Source organism: Geotrypetes seraphini, chromosome 7 (genome assembly GCF_902459505.1).
Source record: "Geotrypetes seraphini chromosome 7, aGeoSer1.1, whole genome shotgun sequence".
In the NCBI taxonomy this organism is placed as follows: domain Eukaryota; kingdom Metazoa; phylum Chordata; class Amphibia; order Gymnophiona; family Dermophiidae; genus Geotrypetes; species Geotrypetes seraphini.
The window spans coordinates 75,339,952-75,358,621 of record NC_047090.1 but is presented as its reverse complement, the minus strand read 5'-3'; the positions used below and the strand labels follow the sequence as shown (position 1 = coordinate 75,358,621).

Below are 18,670 nucleotides of genomic sequence, written 5' to 3'. Positions count from 1 at the left end.
TGAATCCTCAATTAACATTTAGACATCATGTGTTAAGTTTGATTAGGAGAGTGTACTATAAGATACACTTGGTAAGTAAACTGTATCATTATGTGTCATGGAGGGATTTTAAAATCATTCTCCAATTGTTGGTGCTTCTGGTTCTTAATTACTGTAATGTGGTACCGTTAGATGTTCCAATGATGGTGCTAAAATCTCTGCAGGTGGCGCAAAACTCTATTTTACGAGCGTTGTTCCAGCTTCAAAGAAATGAACATGTATCAGAGTATTATTGTAAGCTGTATTGGTTAAAAACTGAGTTTAGAATGAAGTATAAATTATTGCTGTTGGTTTACTTAAGTGTGCAAGGGTGTGCCCCACAAAACTTGATGGATTGCATATCACCTTATGCTGGGATGCAAAAGCTTCGTTTAACAACACAGCGGAACGTGACTATACCGTCTAGAAAGGAGTTTAGTCTGCAGACAATGAGAGAAAAGGTTTTTTTTAATGTAGTGGTCCTTATGAGTGGAATAAGCTTCCTTCTTTCATTTCAGGCAGGCATCTGGAACAACACCTTAAGCACCCTCCTCTTGAATTCTCCATCTTACCAATCCTTCAGAAAATCTCTGAAATCCCACTTATTCAACAAGTTTATCTGATCCTTCGAAACCCTTCCATCCCACCTACAATCCCAACACACACCCCCTCATACTTGCGCAATCCCACCCTCTTCTCTCCCCCCCCTCTAAACCAATGCTGACATTTTCATTTGCATTGATACCAGCAATACCCATACTGTATTTCTACTTTACTGTATACCATCTTGAACTGAATAGGTATGACGGGATATAAATAAAGCTATTATTATTAAGCAGCAAGAAAGTTTGCAGGCTTTCAAGAAATTGTTAACAAGTCATTTGTTCTGTTGAATGAAATACACAGTATGACTTCATTATTATGACTACTATGTGTTTGCTCATTGAATTGATTCTTTTGGGATGGCAGGGTTGTTTGACAATGTTAATGTTGATATGTCAGTCTGATTATGTAATTTGGTGTTATCAATTTTTATTTTTGTAAAATAATTGAAATGTTATTTATGTATATTTAGGAATGTGTTAAAGTATAAGACAGATTATAAATAAACCAAACCAGGTCATGTGTTGCCATGCTATGGAGCAGCAGGGTTTGAGCTGAGCTCTGTACAGCCCTTCACCAAATATGCTTTAATCGCCAGTTTTTGACTTGCAACACTTTTCTTCTATACTCCTGCCGCTTTTGGATCGTATGTAAAGCATATCTGCGGAAAATCAGCTCTTTTATGGCAGCCAAACTTGAGAAAAAAGACAGGGACAAACAGCGCCCAGTGGAACCAAAAATGGCGGCGCCATCTTCGCCCCCGACAACTACCATCAGCTCGACATGGACGGCGGAGCTAACCGCTGAAGTAACGGCCACGGTGGAAACAGCATTAGATAACTTCAAAAACTTTACGACAGGGCTGAAGAGGCGCATGAGAAAATCGATAGTCTGTCTCTAGAATTGGCTGTAGGCCTTCACAGGACATCGGAAGTGGAAGATCGGACTACTGTCTTGGAGCAATCGCAAGCAGCCCTTCAGAAAGCAGTACAGGAGCTGGAACAAAAGGTCGACGATCTGGAGAATCACTTCAGACGTAGCAACGTGAGATTAGTGGGGAATTCCTTAGACGATCGCAGATAGGGATCTTTTATCTTTCTTGGAGGCTTGACTACCTGCTACCTTGTAACTAGTGATCTCAGTGCCTTCCTTTACTCTTGATCGGGCTCACCGTCTTGGAACTTGTAGAGAGGATGCAACGCGGCCTTATGTTGTGATCTGTCGAGTTTTGCATTTTCAGTGCAAACAGCATATTCTGCAGGCTGTGCGATCTGGGAAAACCTTGTCATAACAGAATAAATCTGTACTCTGTTTCCAGGACTATTCTTCACAAGTACAGCAACGTCGGAGCATGTTTGCGTCTATTTGTTCCACTCTTCATGGGAAGGAGATTATATTTGCATTGCTATACCCAGCCAAATTGCGCATTTCCTTTGCGGGACAAACACATTTTTTTGAACAAGTTGCAGATGCTCAGTTTTTGTGAAATGATTATGATGAACGTCTAAATCATGAATGCTTGGGTTGGCTTGGATGCTCTGCAAGTTTTGTCTTTTTTGATGGATTCCACTGACACAGCGGATCCTGTCCTCATTAAGAGGAGTTCAGTGCAATAGTTGGTAACTTTCTTCTATGACATTGTTCATATATTTTGGGCAGATATGACTGTCTTACTGATCAGGGGCCAGCAGTATGGCTTTGTTCTGAATATTTTGGGTTGAAGGGAGGTGATAAAAATGGGCGTCGACCATACGGTCGCTATTAGATATGGGAAACGACTGGGGAAATTGTTTATATTTTCTTTTCTTTTTTTCTTTTTGTTTTGCTCTTAGATGGGACTTTTTGGGGGGTTGGGAGAGGGGGGTGGGAATATTTCTTGGCCTGTATTATGATGGGATGAGGTGTATGATTGAAAATGCGTTTTTGGTACAACAGAAGAAACAATACAAAATACAAAAAAGACGAAGATAATAAAATTTACAATATTTAGAAAAAAAGAAGGAAAATAGGAGAGGACAATGGGAAGAAAAGATTCCTGCTATGCTATCAAAAACATTAACTAATATCTCAAAATATCAGACAACCATGTGATAGCATCTTTAAAGAATCATCTTGCAGATCATCTGGATCGCTCTTGTACAGTTACAGAGACACAATTGGCAGTAATGTTGCTGACTCCAAACCTGAAGGGTTGTTTAGATCTGATGACAATAAAAAGGTAGAACAGTGCCATAAACAGACTGTGAGCACTGACAGCTGATCAAGCAGTAGTAGAGGTACTACTAATTGCTAACTAACAAAATATCCAAAAGAAGAAGAATCAAAGGTGGATATTTTGTTTGAGGTTTACTCAAGAACCAGAAAACAGTTTCAGTGATTGAAGTAGATATATACATTTCGAACCTAGACAAGGAATTCTGCTTGTCTCTTACTACCTACTTGCAACAGAGTCCTTTGTATAGCTGCTTCCTCATTGGAACTCCTGCCAGCAGCACATCATCATCTATTTCAGTTGCAGGATTAACAATCAAGGATCGTAGAATGGACAGACTTCTGACTCTGTTGATGGTTTATTAGACTTGCATAGTGTTCTTGCAGTCCATGTTAATAAATGTTTTTCTTGTATATTTAATAAAATTATGCCTATTGCTTTATGTTAAAATTTAACAAGTTATAGGACACATTTTATCTTTTGGTTGAATTTACAAGATCTTTCAAATGCAGGTTAGGTAAGGGATGGGAAAGAAAACTGAAGGGTGGTAGTGAGGGGGCAGTACTTGTATGATGGGATAGTGTGGGGACGGTAGCAATGTGATGAGCATGGAGTGGGGGACAGGGTGGGGATGAAATAGAATCGACTGGGGATGGATAGGGATGGGGATCAGATGATGTTCCTGTGCACACCTCTAGTTCACATTGTGATAAATAGACAGCTGCTTAGCTAGGAATCACACCTAGATCCTGCACTTCATACTGCTGTGTATTGCCACTGGATCAATAGAAATTAAATATAAAACATTTAATCAATTTGAAGTGAAGAAGATTTAAGAATGAAACTTTTCTGTTTTGCTTCCTGAGGTTTGCAACACAACTACCGATCGGAAGCATGCAGACACAGCACTGGAAAAGTATGTCACTGAAGCAGTAATGAACATAGTGAGTGGATTCTTCAATTCTCCATTTTCAGACAACAGCACGAGTCTTCAGGTGAGAAAGAAAACTAATCATAATGAGTAAGGGCTTCGCTGCCCAAAAGATAAGTAAGAGAATTGCAGTCTACTGGAACAAACTAAAGCCCAAAAGATACTGCAATTAAAATTTGCTCTATCTTCCAAATACAGTGCACATCTTAAGAAATCACTGTTATATTCAACGGTATAATGTTGATAGAGTCAATGGGCCAGATTCTGTAAAGCATTGTTTAGACGTCCAGCAGTAGAATGCTGAGCGCGATTCTATAATGCATGGACGCACTATAGAGAATTGTGCTCAGCGGCACCGAGTGAATCTAAGTACAGTACATCTATATTGTTAGACCAGGGGTGTCCAATGTCGGTCCTCGAGGGCCGCAATCCAGTCGGGTTTTCAGGATTTCCCCAATGAATATGCATGAGATCTATTTGCATGCACTGCTTTCAATGCATATTCATTGGGGAAATCCTGAAAACCCGACTGGATTGCGGCCCTCGAGGACCGACATTGGACACCCCTGTGTTAGACTTCCTTTACAGAATCACCTTTTAGACATTACATAGATGTCCTTATAACATCTAGAACAGTGGTTCCCAAATCTGTCCTGGGGGACACCCAGCCAGTCAGGTTTTCAAGATATCCCTAATGAATATGCATGAGAGATATTTGCATATAATGGAAGTGACAGGTATGCAAATCTCTCTCATGCATATTCATTAGGGATATCTTGAAAACCTGACTGGCTGGGGGTCCCCAACGCCATTAGAATTGCGATTTTATGGTTGTTTTTTTTTACATTAAAATTGTATGCAGTAAAAGGTTGGCACCACTATTATTATTTAATTTATTTCTTTTTTAATTATTTATATACCACTTATATCCTATGTGGTTTTTACATTTGGCTCCTTTATCATATTTCTCTTTTGTCCTGGTTGCCTAGAGTCACAAGGAACAGTGGAGGATTTGAACCAGCAATGTCAGGGTATTAAGGCTGTAGCTCTGACCATTGCATCACACACACTCAGATAGTAAACCACCTGTCAATTCCAAAACCAAGCTTATATCCTCTTGATTTACAAGCTATCATTTCTCTAGGATAAATGTCAAACATGTACCTTCAATAGTTGTCTAATTCCTCTTTTGGCCTCCGTTTTGCTAAAGTACATGAAAAAAAAAAATTAAAAAAAAAAAATATATATATATATCATACTAAATCCTATTTTTTGGTGCAAAGAGGAATGCTTGCAAAAGCAAGTCTACTTTTATTTATTTATTTTTAAAATTTCTATACTGTTTTATTCCAAAACGGTTTACAAAATGGTTACATACATAAAATATTAAAATAGGTCAGTACAAATAGAAAAAGAAAGATTCAACCCTTACAAAAATCAATGCTCAGAAAAATGCATCAACAAATAGTTATGTTTTTAACAATTTCCTGAATGAGCTCCTATCGCTGCATTTACAAATTTACATAGTAACATAGTAGATGACGACAGATAAAGACCCAAATGGTCCATCTAGTCTGCCCAACCTGATTCAATCTAAAAATTTGTTGTTGTTTTTTTTTTTTCTTCTTCTTCTCCTTAGCTTATATCTGGGCAAGAATCCAAAGCTCTGCCCGGTACTTTTCTTCGGTTCCAACTACTGAAGTCTCTGTCAAAGCTCACTCCAGCCCTTCTACACCAGTGGTCTCAAACTCGCGGCCCAGGGACCACATGCGGCCCCCCAGGTACTATTTTGAGGCCCTCGGTATGTTTATGGTAATCACAAAAGTAAAATAAAACTTTCTTGATCATATGTCTCTTTAGCTATAAATGACAATATTATTATTAAGACTTAGCCAAAAGGAAAGCTTTATAAACTATAAAGTTTTACCTCATGCAAAATTGTTATTTCTTTAATAAGACATTAAGTATTTTTTCTGCGGCCCTCCATGTACCTACAAATTCAAAATGTGGCCCTGCAAAGGGTTTGAGTTTGAGACCACTGATCTACACCCTTCCAGAAATTGAAGCCTTCTCCAGCCCATCCTTCCCCAAACAACCATATACAGACACAGACTGTGCAAGTCTGCCCAATACTGGCCTTAGTTCTTCAATATTTACTATTATTTTCTGATTCTAGATCCTCTGTGTTCATCCCATGCTTTTTTAATTCCATCACCGTTTTCCTCTTCATCACCTCTCTCGGGAGCGCATTCCAGGCATCCACCAGCCTCTCCGAAAAGAAGAATTTCCTTACATTGCTCTTGAGTCTCCCACCCCGCAACCTCAAATTATGTCCTCTGATTTTACCATTTTCCTTTCTCTGGAAAAGATTTTGTTCTACGTTAATACCTTTCAAGTATTTTAACGTCCGAATCATATCTCCCCTGTCCCTCCTTTCCTCTAAGGTATACATATTCAGGGCTTCCAGTCTCTCCTCATACGTCTTTTGTCGCAAACCTCCTATCATTTTCGTCACCCTCCTATGGACCACTTCAAGCCTTTTTGTGTCCTTCATCAGATACGATCTAACATCTTTTAGTTTCGCAATTCCATTTTTCATTTTTCTCCTTTCACTGATATATCTGAAAAAATTTTTGTCTCCCTTTTTTAAATTTTTAGCCATTTGCTCTTCCACTTGTGCTTTTGCCAGGCGTATCTCCCTTTTGGCTTCTTTCAGTTTCACCTGGTAGTCCTTTCTGTACTCTTCTTCTTGGGTTTTTTAATATTTCAGGAACGCCAACTCTTTTGCCTTTATTTTCTCCGCCACTAGTTTAGAGAACCACGTCATTTTCCTTTTTCTCTTGTTTTTATTTATTTTCTTCACATAAAGTTCTGTAGCCATTTTTATAGCTCCTTTCAGCTTAGACCACTGTTTTTCCACTTCTCCTATGTCCTCCCATCCTAACAGGTTTTTCTTCAGGTACTCTCCCATTTTATTAAAGTCCGTACGTTTGAAATCTAGGAATTTTGGTATCGTGTGGCCTCCTTTCACTTTAGCTGTTATATCAAACCAAACCGTTTGATGATTGCTACTTCCCAGGTGAGCACCCACTCATTTATTAGATACACTCTCTCCATTTGTAAGGACCAGATCCAATATCGCTTTTTCCTTCAAGGGTTCCTTCACCATTTGTCTGAGCAGAGCATCTTGAAAGTCATCCACAATCTCCCTACTTCTTTCCAATTCTGCAGATGTAACTTTCCAGTCCGCATCCAGCAGGTTGAAATCTCCCAACAGCAGCACCTCCTGTTTCTTTCCAAACTTTTGGATATCCGCAATCAGATCTTTATCAATTTGCTGCGATTGAGTCGGAAGTCTGGTCTGTAGACTACACCCATGTAGATAGAAGTTCCAGCTTCTCTTTTCAGAGCGATCCATATCACTTCTTCCTCTCCCCAGGTCCCTTGCATTTCAGTCGCTTGGATATCAATCCTTACATAGAGAGCTACTCCTCCCCCTTTTTGACCATCTCTGTCCTTTCTAAAAAGATTATATCCCAGTATGTTTGCATCCCATCCATGGGATTCACTGAACCACATCTCTGTGACAGCAAGAATATCCAGGTCTGCCTCTAACATCAGGGCTTGTAGATCATGAACTTTATTGCTTAGACTGCGAGCATTTGTAGTCATTGCTTTCCAGCTATTTTTCAGCGGTGATCTTTTTTGTATGGTTTTTTGTTTCGTTTCTCGTCTCATTGCAACGCTAAGAAGTGAGTTGCTAATATTGTTTGTGTTGCAATCTTTACTACCATCACATCTTGTCTTTTGCCGGGGGTGGTCTCTATAATTGTCCTTCATACATACGCCACCCCCACCTTCTAGTTTAAATGCCTAGACATGTGGATGGGCATAATCGAAAGAAATAAGTCCGTTTTTGTCCAAGTCGCAAGTCGTCCAAAGTAAAAAACAGCATAGAACACATTTTCAAAAAATACGTCCAAATTTTTTTTTCATTTCGAAAATCGTCTAACTATACGTCTTGCTGATTTAATCGTCCAAGCCACTAAATCATCCATCTTTATACTACATTTTCATCCAACTTTTCGTCCAAGTCAAAAATGCCTAGAACAAGCCCTGTTGGACTTAGGAGGGGTCTGCAAAGTGATGGACTGAACACCCAGACATGGCACCTAAATAGTGGGGTACCTTACAGGGCACTGCAGTGAACTTCACAGAAAGGGTGCATTATCATCATCTCACTACAGCTCCCTTATAGCTCATGGTGAGCCCCCCATACCACCTCCAGAATCCCCTAGACGCACTTAGCTACAACCCCAGTAGCCCTTATGGCTGCAGAAGCCACTTATATGCCAGTACAAAAGGGTTTGGGGGGTGTATAGGGGAGTGCACATGTTTCAATATCAATGCAGTGATTACAGGGGCTTATGGGCATGGATCCTCCTCTCTATGGGTCCCTAACCCATCCCCAAGACGACTTAAGCTACCTCTAGGCTGGACAACTAGGCTTTCCTATGCCAGGCTGCCAGGTGATGATGTTCTGGAAGCACAATTTTCAAGTTGTGATTAATATTTTTATGGGGGTGGGGGTCAGTGATCACTGGGGTAGTGTGTGGGGGTCTGCATTATGTGTTTGCAGTGCTTATTTGGTCACTTTAGGTAGTTTTTTATGATTTTGACCATGTTATTCTTCGGCGGTGCCCAACGCTAGTCAGAGTGTCCTCTCACCGCCTTCGCCGCCATCTTGCCCAATATGCTCATATCTTGACGTTCCAGTTATCAATCTGGCCGCAGCATTCTGAATCACCTGCAATGCCCTGCACCTGGTTTTGGTTATTCCCAGGTACAGGACATTTCAGTAGTCTAGTTGTGACAAGATCATTGCTTGTAAAACAGCACGAAAATCAAGTGGTAAAAACATTGATTAAACAATGATGAGAAAAAGTACTCTCTGACATTCCCATAATAGTTTGGTGCAGTGTATTTGATGAGTTCATCATTTCCATCTTCAAGAGAGATCGAAAAGGACACAAGAGGGAAGGAAATGCAAGAAAGGAAAAAGCTGCAAACTCAAATGTATGTACACAAAGGCAAGGAGCCTTACAAATAAGATGGGTGAATTAGAAGCCAAAGCACAAAATGATAACGTTGACATCATAGGCATCACGGAAACATGGTGGACTAAGGAAAACGTCTGGGACACTGTGCTACCGGGATACAAACTATACCGCAGAGACAGAGTGGCTCAAAAAGGTGGGGGCGTTGCCATATACGTCAAAGAGGAAATTGAATCTGCTGGAGAGAACACGCCACAACTGACGGATAAGTTAGAGTCTCTGTGGGTCAAAATTCCAGGAACAAATGGCCTGGAAACGAAGATCTACATCTACTACCGACCCCCAGGGCAGTCCAAAGAAATTGATGGAGAAATGACAGACGAGATTAAACGCAACTGCAAGGGAGGCAACACAGTTATCATGGGTGACTTCAACTATCCGGGAATAGACTAGAACCTAGGCATCTACGACTGCATTAGAGAGACCAAGTTCTTGGATGCTGTAGGCGATTGCTTTCTGGAACAACTTGTCAAGGAAAATACTAGAAGAAATGCAATTCTGGACTTAATTCTAAATGGCCTGCGAAGACCAGCACAAGATGTAGAAGTAGAAGGGACACTGGGAAGCAGTGATCACAATATGATCCGCTTTGATCTGGATGCAGGGGAGAAACATCGGTCCAAAACGACAGCCACGGCACTGAACTTCCAAAAAGAGAATTACGAAGGGATGAGATTCATGGTAGGGAAGAAGATTAAGAAGAGGATAAGCACTGTAAAAACGCTAGAGCAAGCTTGGTCCCTTTTTAAGGACATAGTCACCGAGGCACAAAATATATATATACCGCGTATCAACAAGGGATCCAAGAGGAAAAAGAACAAAGAATCGGCGTGGCTCACTGTAGAGGTGAAGGAAGCGATCAGAGACAAGAAAACTTAATTTAAGGAATGAAAAAGGTCAAAAATGGATGAAAACTGGAACAAGCACAAACAACATCAACGCAGGTGCCATAAGGCGGTAAAAGGGGCCAAAAGAGACTACGAGGAAAAAAGAGCCAAGGAGGCAAAGAACTTCAAGCCATTCTTTCGATATATTAAGGGGAAACGACCCACAAAGGAAGTGGTGGGACCGTTGGATGACCATGGAATAAAGGGAGCACAAAAGGAGGACAAAGCAATCGCTGACAAACTGAACACATTTTTTGCATCTGTATATACCGAAGAAGATGTACACAGCATACCGGAACCTATCAGGCTATATGCTGGAAATGAATATGGAAAGCTGACAGGATTAACGGTCAGTCTAGAGGAGGTATGTAGGTAGGTTGATAGGCTTAAGAGCGATAAATCCCCGGGACCGGATGGCATCCATCCGAGGGTCATCAAGGAACTGAAAGGGACCATAGTTGAACTGCTTCAACTAATAGCCAATCTGTCGATCAAATCGGAAAAGATTCCAGAAGACTGGAAGGTAGCGAATGTTACACCTATCTTCAAGAAAGGTTTGAGGGGAGATCCAGGGAACTACAGACCGGTGAGTCTGACCTCTGTACCAGGAAAGATGATAGAGTCACTGATAAAGGACAGCATCATTGATCACCTTGATGGAAACAGGCTGATGAGGACCAGTCAGCACGGTTTTAGCAAAGGCAGATTGTGTTTGATGAACTTGCTGCACTTCTTTGAGGGAGTAAACAGACAGATAGACAAGGGCGATCCAGTCGACATTGTATATCTGGATTTTCAGAAGGCGTTCGACAAGGTTCTGCATGAACGACTACTTCGGAAAATTGCCATGGAATTGAGGGTGAAATACTCACATGGATTAAAAACTGGCTGGAGCATAGGAAATAGAGAGTGGGGGTAAATGGACAATACTCGGACTGGAAGAGCGTCACCAGTGGGGTGCCGCAGGGCTTGGTGCTTGGACCCGTGCTCTTTAACATCTTTATGAGGTTCAACGTGGATAAGTGTAAAGTGATGCATGTCGGTAACAAAAATCTCATGCACGAATACAGGATGTCCGGGGCAGTACTTGGAGAGACCTCCCAGGAAAGGGACTTGGGAGTTCTGATCGACAAGTCGATGAAGCCGTCTATACAATGTGCGGCGGCAGCAAAAAGGGCAAACAGAATGCTAGGAATGATAAAGAAGGGGATCATGAACAGATCAGAGAAGGTTATCATGCCGCTGTACCGGGCCATGGTACGCCCTCACCGGAGTACTGCGTCCAGCACTGGTCGCCGTACCTGAAGAAGGAAACGGTACTACTCGAAAGGGTCCAGAGAAGAGCGACTAAGATGGTTAAGGGGCTGGAGAAGTTGCCGTACAGCGATAGATTAGAGAAACTGGGTCTCTTCTCTCTCGAACAGAGGAGATTGAGAGGGGACATGATTGAAACATTCAAGGTACTGAAGGGGATAGACTTAGTAGATAAGGACAGGTTGTTCACCCTCTCCAAGGTAGGGAGAACAAGAGGGCACTCTCTAAACTTGAAAGGGGATAGATTCCGTACAAACGTAAGGAAGTTCTTCTTCACCCAGAGAGTGGTAGAAAGCTGGAACGCCCTTCCAGAGTCTGTTATAGGGGAAAACACCCTCCAAGGATTCAAGACAAAGTTAGACAAGTTTCTGTTGAACAAGAACGAGCGCAGGCAGGGATAGTCTCAGTTAGGGTGCTGGTCTTAGACCAGAGGACCGCCGTGTGAGCGGACTGCTGGGCATGATGGACCACTGGTCTGACTCAGCAGTGGCAATTCTTATGTTCTTATGTTCATATTTTTGAGCGTTGGGCGCTACATAGGCTTCAATTAGGTGGATGCAACTTAGGTGTCTCCTGGGCATGCTGGAGGTATCCGCATATAGGTGAACGGGGCTTCTATTTTTTTATGTATAATAATGCATTACTTAAGCAAAGCACATGAAAAACATATATATTTTATATACTAAACTTCTGTTTTTGGGATAAAGAGGACTCTTATTTGTCTTCGTTTCCAGCATAGAGCCTGATGGATTCCAGTATGTTGTGTATATCCTCTTCGGTAAATACAGACGCAAAAAATGTGTTCAGTTTGTTGGCGATTTCTTTATCTTCCTTTAGCACTCTCTTTATTCCATGGTCATCCAACAGCCCCACTGCTTCCTTCGCGGGTCGTTTGAAAGAATGGCCTGAAGTTTTTCGTCTCCTTGGCTATTTTTTCTCGTAATCTCTTTTGGCCCCTTTTACCACCTTATGGCACCTGTTTTGATGTTGTTTGTGCTTATTCCAGTTTTCATCCGTTTTGGAAAAATAAGTATATATTGCCTACTAAACCTAATTTTCAAAAGGTTAAGAAATGAAAAAGAGATACACTACTCACAATGGCTGTGTTTCAGAACAAGTGGATGTGTCTGATACACAATCTTGACATCATTGTGATATCAGCAATATGCACCTAGATGGCAGAATGCCACTAAAAAATAGGAGTATGTGCTCGGGTATCTGACCATATTTGGGATTTGAACCCATGATCTTTAGAAGATGGAAGCAGTGCCTTTGACCACTGAGCCACAGGTCCTTTCTTTTAGGCATGGGTTCCTGCCGTGTGAGATGATACCTTAAGACATCATAAACCATCTTGGGGTAAAAATAAGTTTCCCTCTGGACCCTGGAAAGGACATAGTGCTAATGTAAATGACAAAGTCCACAATCCGTACTCTCTTATGAGACCAAAAAGAAGCTGTTAAAGGTATTATGGGGGTTGTGTGGATTTGAACCCATGACCTGTACCATCTAGGTGCATATTGATGATGTCACAATGATGTCAGGATTGTGCATCAGACACGTCCATTTGCTCTGAAGCACAACCATTGTGTGTAATGTATCTCTTTTTATTTTCTTAACCTTTTGGAAATGAGGTTTAGTATGCAATATACTGTATATATATGACCTGGCCTAACAGAGAAGAGATCAACAGAGATTCTAATACTCTAATAGGTATAAGTATCCTCTACCATCCTGTGCAGAAGATAAGATTACAGATAGGTGAAGTCCCAAATGGAGTTTATTGTACCTATAGCGCTTGATTGGATTAAAATATTGGCCATGTTTCATCTAGGAATGAACTTCAGGAGCATAGACTATACAAGCAACCTATAGCTAATGAGTCACGTATGTGAGGATTTAGCTGTCCTGTTTGTTCTTGGATAAAATGAAGTTACTTGCTTTTAGCAGGTGTTCTCTGATGACAACTCTCCTACCTCCCCATGTAGTTGAATTCCTATAGTTTATAATGGACTGAGGAGGTCCTGTGCAATAGTAGCAGGTGGGAGCAAGTACACATTTGCAGTGAGCTTACCAAAAGGCTTAGAAAAGCTGCTGGGGTAGAGCTGTTTGTGCCAGGCTACATATGACATCACCCATATATGAGAATTTAAGTTCCACTATCCTTGGAGAACACTTGCTACAGGTAAGTACCTTTTGCTGCCAAATCTTGTTACCTGTGGTGTGTTACATAAAACTGATAATACATAATTTAATTATTTTTCCACAGACACATCAACCAGTTTTTATCCAACTTCTGCAGTCTGCTTTTAGAATATATAACTGTACCTGGCCTAACCCAGCACAAAAGGCCTCAATGGAATCCTGTATAAAAACATTAGCTGAAGTAGGTATGTTCCAATGCCAAAGCAGACTTAATTGTTGCATGTGTAAAAATATCACTAATTGCGGTAAATATTGTTTTATAGCATTAGGTTATTGAAAGGTGAGGCATAATTTATATAGAAGGCAATTTTCAAGGAAAGTTCCTTGAATAAAACGTATTTTATCCACATAAATCCAGCTATCTTAAAAATTCTAACCTCAGTACAATTAAAGCATAAGTGCTTTGAAAGGTTTTTCTGAGGGAGCAAAAGTTTTATAAATTGCATTTTTAAGTCTCTGTGCAGTTTTCAAGTAGGTGCACGTGTCTGTATACTTTGTATTAGTCACAATGTACAAAACTAAAATACTGTTTATTTGTTATTTCAGTTTGAAAATTAATGCAAAAGCATGGGTAGGAGGTAAATGTGAAATTTGTACAATGTATCTAGTTTGAAAACTGGCCCTGTAGTTTTTACTGATCTTTCTAAAGAGAAATTTTGAAATACTAGGGTCAGAATTACATTTTAGGCAAAACTATGCTATAAAAAGTCAAACTACATAGAAACATAGAAAAATGAAGGCAGATAAAGATCATATGGCATACACAGTCTGCCTATCCATGCTATCTACTCTTTTTTTTATTCCCTTAGAAATCCTATATAATTGTTCCAAGCTTGTCTCCTTTATGCAGTAGTTAGGCCCTGGCCAGTGCATCCCAGGATGCATTGGATGGGGTGCCCAGAGTAAGCATCCCATCTGTCTCCTACCAGAGGTATGGAAGGTTCGGGGGGGTGGGGGGGAGGGCACCAGAGATGATTTTGGGGTGGTGGGGGGTGGTGGTGACTGGCCCTGGACCTCACTGAACTAACAGGGCTTTTTGGGGAGTTGGGTGGTCAGGAGGGCCATTAAACCACTAGGGTTTTTTGTGAGGGAGATTTTTATTAGGTTTGGGGGAGGGGATCGAAGCTTAAATGGGGGTCCCAGTTTTTCTTGAGTGAAGGGGTTGGGGGTAAAGGGCTGTGGCACGTCTCTTTTTTTAGCATCAACTTTCTTTTTAGTGCCTGAGCCAATTGGCACGGTACTGAGTAATTAAAGAATGACACGATTTTAACATGGCATTAATTTTCATGGATTTACTTATTAATTTTCATGCTCATTACTCTGAGCATGCTGCAGCATTTTCCCGCACTAACTGCATGGTAGAATTTCATTGTATTGTGAATCTTTGAGCATCAGACATAGGAACAGCTGAGTCCTGGTTAACTTTATATAGTTGTGCTTCTAAAGTGATGTCAGCTAACATCTCCTGGGTTTTTTGCTCTGCATTTAGTCTACCTTGTCAACTTTCCTCTTTAATCAGTCACAGTTTTTTAATTGACATGTAACTGAATAATATATCAGTTTCTTTATTGTTTTCTAACAGGAAGATGCTTGTAAAATGTTCTCTGTAAGGTTACTTTATCTTGCAAATAATTTAAAACAGATAAACACAAATGTGACCTTGTTATGCTTTCTAGCTTTTATTAATAGAGTTAATTTAATCATGTATTTTTAATGGATAAAACTAGTGAGCAGACTGGATGGACCATTCAGGTCTTTATCTGTCGTCATTTACTATGGGCTAAATTCACTAAACCTCACCTTGTTGGGCTATCCGTGGGCGATCCGTGGCCGAGTCTTCCCAGGCGACCAATTCACAATGTGTCCTCATGCAAATTAAGGTGATCGGAGCACGCTTCACAGCGACTCCATGGATCGCTGCAGAGCGATCCTGACGCATGCGCAGATCGCACAAGTGAAGTCAAAACAAAGGAAGGGGGTGTGGGTGTGGATGTGGTTTGGCAGCCAGATATGGAACAGAACACTCTGCAGCCAGATTAGAACACACTTTTAACCTGCAGGTTAAAACCATGGGCTTGAAGGGCATCAGAGAGCAGGGCACTTTTGCACAAGGGAGATGTTTTATTTCAGGGCTGCAGTGCTGGGATTTCAGGGTGGCAGAGAGCAGGACAGTCGGAAAGGACGTGAGCGACTGGTCCTCAGCAGTCTCTTCTTTTTTGATCGGCCAGCCCAGTTGGTGTTCCATCTTCTCTTTAGTGAATCGCTGTCTTCCTACTTTGCATGATTGGATCGGGAGGAAGGTAAGTGAATTGGGTCGGGGTCGCAAGCAGTGTCTCACTTCCGGCTCACCACATATTAGTTTTCCCATGAATTCACCATTATAGGACCCCCAGGGACCCCTGAAGAAGATTTTTTGTTGAAACGCAGACCGTGTTGGGTCCTGCATCCCTAGCGGACTAGGTCCTTTAAGGCTTTTATTTGGATTGCCTTACTTTTATGTGGATGATTTTACTGTACCTTTGGAACTTTGATATTTTCAAATAAAGTCCATTAAGGAACATTATCATTCCACAGAGTTTCTTTTGGTTTCTTCTCAAACTGGTTGGGACACGATCGGACCGCTGCTGTTCAATATATTTATAAATGACCTGGAAACGGGGACGAAGTGTGAAGTTATCAAATTTGCGGATGACACTAAACTCTGTAGAAGGGTTAGAAATGCGGAAAAGTGTGAGGACCTACAAAGGGACCTAAACAAACTGGAGGAGTGGGCGAATAAATGGCAGATGGACTTCAATGTAGGGAAATGCAAGGTCATGCATATAGGGAGAAAGAACCCGATGTTCAGCTACCAAATAGGGGAATTAGTATTAGAGGAAAGTAACCTTGAAAGAGATTTGGGTGTACTGGTGGACACAACAATTAAGTCAACAGCACAATGTGCAGCAGCCGCGAAGAAGGCAACAGAATGTTGGGTATTATTAAGAAGGGTATTACGACCAGAACGAGAGAAGTCATCCTGCCATTGTATCGGGCAATGGTGCGCCCGCACCTGGAGTACTGTGTTCAGTATTGGTCACCGTACCTTAAGAAGGATATGGCAATACTTGAGAGGGTCCATAGGAGAGTGGCACAAATGATTAAGGGCATGGAAAACCTTTCATACATTGAAAGATTGGAGAGATTGGGGCTCTTCTCCCTGGAAAAGCGGAGACTCAGAGGAGACATGATAGAGACCTACAAGATCATGAAGGGCATAGAGAGAGTAGAGAGGGACAGATTTTTCAAACTTTCAAAACATAAAAGAACAAGAGGGCATTCGGAAAAGTTGGAAGGAGACAGATTCAAAACGAATGCTAGGAAGTTTTTCTTTACCCAGCGTGTGGTGGACACCTGGAATGCGCTTCCAGAGGACGTAATAGGACAGAGTACGGTACTGGAGTTCAAGAAAGGATTGGACAATTTCCTGCTGGAAAAAGGGATAGAGGGGTAAAGATAGAGGGCTACTGCACAGGTCCTGGATCTGTTGGGCCGCCGCGTGAGCGTTCTGCTGGGCACGATGGACCTCGGGTCTGACCCAGTGGAGGCATTGCTTATATTCTTATGTTCTTATGAACCTAGGCCTATGTTATTATACTTTCTAGTAGCTAAGTTAGACTTGAAACTAATGTTAAACACTAAAGAGAGGCTTCCCTCAACTGGTATCTGTGCGCTAAACTGATGTTATACTAAGCCTTAAAATGTAAGCTAAAATACTAAACTAGTCTTTCAAACACTATATTTATATAAAACCCTAACAAAGATGTTAAAGGCTACATGATTGTCTCAACTGACTTTGCTAAAAAAAAGAGAACAAAATTATCTGTTTAATCTAAAGTTTACCTTTTCCCAAGTTTGAATGCGGTTCCTAGCAGGTAAGATGCTCCAATGATGTTTTTTCCCCTCAGCAGTTCCTCTCTCAGCACTTCTTCAGGATCTGCCAGTCATTTTGCTTACACAATTTTGAAATAATCATATTGACTCTGATTCTATAAAAAGTGCCTGCAGTTAGGCTCCTAGATTGGCGTGTCTAACCAATCTCAGCACCTAGCTTAATTTTTAAATTGTTAATCAGCACTGTTAATTGAACAGCACCATTAAAAACCAATTTAGAAAACAATTTTTAAAAAATAATTTTTTTGGGTGGGCACCTAACTCTGTAGGCATCATGTAGGCATCTAAACTGAGGCGCCTACTCCCAAAATAGGTGTGTTAGGGGCAGAGTTTGGGCATGGATTGAATTAGGCACTGGTATTTTAGGCCAAGAAAACCCTGGCCTAAAACTGGTGCCTAACATTATGATGCCTACTGGCCCCTAAGTTGATTTAGGTGACTCTAAGCATGATTCTATAAAGGCACGTAAGTTTGAATGGCATGCAGCAGGTACCTACCAATTTAGGCACCTTTTATAGAATCAGACCCACTGCATTTAAAGATGTAATTTCCTGCAACTTCAAAAAGAAGCAATAGCCATAAATGATGTATATTCAAATGCAATTTAGGAATTTTGTTACACAAAAGCAAAATGATTTTTTTTTTTAATTATAGTTTCATATGCATATAAAAATAGGTGCATGGAAAGAGTGCATCTGCTTTTATGCAATTTTTGCATATGTGCTTCCTAGGGTATAGTTTGGGCAGAGGTGTGATGTACTTGCATTTTTTATAAAATACTTGGGTACATGCTCACATTTACAACTTTTTCAGAGCAGGTGTAAATTTGTATGTGCATGCTGTTGAAGCTCATTCTTAGAATCTATTTTATAAAGGCACAGAAGCACTTATGTTGCCTTTACAACAGGTGACTTTTTTCCCAGGTGACTTTTTTCCCATTATGTGGAAATTTTTCCCTTTCTAAAGTGTAAGCAAATAAAATGGTAGATTTTTCAAAGGCTTGTTTGTTTACTGAATATCTTTCTTTACCCTCCTAATAAATTCTTCAGTGGAGACTCCCCAGAAAATTAAAAAGCCATTGGATAGGACGCAGTGTCTGGTTGAAGAATAGGAAAGCTGGCTGGAAGAATAGCAGAGCTGGTTGAAGAATAGGAAACAGAGTACAGTATAAGTAAATGGTCAGTCTTCCAAAAGCATAGTCCTCCAAGGGTTGTCACAGGGGCATTGCTTTGTTACTACGCCTCTCTTTATACAGCCCAGCATCCTTCTGGCAGCAGCCACTGCCTTGTCACACTGTTTTTTTGCCTTTAGATCTTCGGACACTAGGACCTTGGGGTGATAGTGTCCGAAGATCTAAAGGCGAAAAAACAGTGTGACAAGGCAGTGGCTGCTGCCAGAAGGATGCTGGACTGTATAAAGAGAGGCGTAGTCAGTAGAAGGAAGAAGGTGT

At 41.0% G+C, this 18,670-nt stretch overlaps 1 protein-coding gene across 5 annotated transcripts in view; it reads left to right on the top strand.

The window, feature by feature from the left end:
- Nucleotides 1–18,670, top strand: part of ITPR2 (inositol 1,4,5-trisphosphate receptor type 2) — a 665,265-nt gene that overhangs the window by 330,964 nt on the left and 315,631 nt on the right. For all 5 annotated transcript variants that reach the window (XM_033951965.1, XM_033951964.1, XM_033951968.1 and 2 more), the window contains 2 exons: nt 3,700–3,828; nt 13,352–13,472. In XM_033951965.1, coding sequence (XP_033807856.1) covers nt 3,700–3,828; nt 13,352–13,472 — 250 coding nt within the window. The remainder of the gene's footprint in view (nt 1–3,699; nt 3,829–13,351; nt 13,473–18,670) is intronic.